This window comes from Serpula lacrymans (genome assembly GCF_000218685.1).
Source record: "Serpula lacrymans var. lacrymans S7.9 unplaced genomic scaffold SERLAscaffold_3, whole genome shotgun sequence".
NCBI classification, from domain to species: Eukaryota; Fungi; Basidiomycota; class Agaricomycetes; order Boletales; family Serpulaceae; genus Serpula; species Serpula lacrymans.
The window spans coordinates 1,060,971-1,062,934 of NW_006763292.1; the positions used below are offsets into that span (position 1 = coordinate 1,060,971).

The window sequence follows — 1,964 nt, forward strand, 5'->3', positions numbered from 1 at the left end:
AGTAGGTTCTGGCCATTCCAAAATAGCTTGAACTTTCTCAGGGTTCATCCTGATTCCGTTCTGGCCTATGATCATGCCGAGGAAGTCTACTTCCTTCACTTTAAAATTACATTTTTCGGGTTTGACGAATAGGTCCCGTTCCTGTAAGCGTCGAAGGACTTCTTGCACGATTTTGTCATGCTCAGCCTCATCGTCCGACTTTGTAAATATTAATAAATTGTCAATGTAAATGACGACACAGTTTTCCATATCCGCAAAGATCTCATTCATCATGCTCTGAAAGGTCGCCGGTGAATTGGTCAACCCAAAGAACATAACAAGGGGTTCGAAAGATCCTCGGTGGCACGTGAACGCGGCCTTCCAAGCATCTTCCTCTTTGATTCGTACATTATTGTACCCCCATCTGAGATCCATTTTAGTCAGAATCTTGGCGCCAGCCAATTTGTCTACTAGCTGACTAATTAAAGGCAACGGATACGCGTTTTTAACTGTGTGCTCATTCACATAACAATAGTCCATAATCATGCGCTTCTTACCATCCTTTTTAGGAATGAAGAACACCGGGGACGTCATAGGACTTTTGGAAGGTCTGATGTAACCCTTCCTAAGTTGTTCGTCTATGAAACTAGATACCTCGTCTCTTTCGGGAGCAGAGAGCGGTATCATGTGTCCCTTCCTTGGTTTGAAGGTGTCTTTCAAATCTATAGCATGGTCCCACGGCTTAGCCTCTGGGAAGCGTTCTGATTTGTGTTTTGAAAAGACTTTCCAGAAGTCGTGGTACTCGGGAGGTACCAGCCTCTTAATCTCTTCCTCAGGTTTTACCTCATCATCGTCATCGTCGATCTTTTCCAAAGATCTGAGCTCGTAAACGTGACTAGCGTTTAACTTTTCGAGACGCTCATTGTGACGGACATGATTTGGTTTACCCAAGTTTACACATTCCTGGGGACAACGTGACAATGTGACAACCCCTGTCTGCCAGTTGATCTCAGGATTGTGTTTAAATAGCCAGGTCCAGCCTAAGATTAAATTAATCTTCCCTAGTTGGGTAGCCTCGGCAGTGACTCGTTCTCTGTGTCCTTGGTATTCGACCACAAAAGAACATTTGTGTGTAATACAGCCACCTGCATTAAGCGTACCGTCAACGTTATAGACGGGAATAGACGTTTCTAATTTTACAAGGGGGAGTCCAATTTGCTCCGCCCAGACCTGATCTATGAAGATCCCGTTAGCGCCTGAATCAAGCAGTGCGCTCGTTGAGTGTACTTTGCCCCTGGCAAGGTTTTCCACGCCAACGTCTAAACGGATCTCCTTTTGGAATAAATACGTGCGCATCAACACACGCCTTGGGATTTCGGGAAAGGGTGGCTCCAAAGAAGAAGAAGAAGAAGGAATTTTGAACGATACATGTTTTCTTAATTTTGTTTTACCAGAATCAAGCACCCTAGTGTTTGTCTCGCCGGGGCCACGCTCCAAGGGAGACGCTGGTGCAGCGGTAGTATCATAAATATTACAGTTACATTTCTTCATACAAGTACATACTTCTGATAACAAATTTAAAAACTTATTTACAAATTGGGGAGCCATCCCCGTCATTCCGTTATTGCTCGTGCAACACCCCGGAGCAGGGGCCACTTTGTTGTGGTTTACTTCATTTTTACCAGGAGCTAAGGTACCCAAGTGACCTAAGCCCCGAATTCTTTTCCCTGAGCCTTCATTTCGTTGACCTGTTGGTCATAGAAGAAGGCCCGGATTTCGTCGTAAGAACGACCGGCCAAAGAGTTGAGCCGATCGTCCGGCTTTTCGGATTCTAACTGGCGCGCCTGGCGCCCTTGATTTTTTTGTTGGGCAGCCTGCGCCCCGTTTCTACAGTCTCGGGACATGTGTCCCTCTTGGCCGCAGTTGTAACAGCTGCCCTTGAATCTGCGCATTTGTCCGCCTTGGACCGCGCCGATATCCATAGG

At 46.2% G+C, this 1,964-nt stretch overlaps 1 protein-coding gene across 1 annotated transcript; it reads right to left on the reverse strand.

Annotated features, from left to right (window-relative positions):
• Window positions 1-1,005: 1,005 nt before the first annotated feature.
• SERLADRAFT_346333 (uncharacterized protein) lies at window positions 1,006-1,335 on the reverse strand (the record flags this gene model as incomplete). Its single annotated transcript, XM_007314454.1, has 1 exon — window positions 1,006-1,335. A coding segment is annotated over one exon (330 nt), but the record flags the coding sequence as incomplete, so codon positions are not given.
• Window positions 1,336-1,964: the final 629 nt, after the last annotated feature.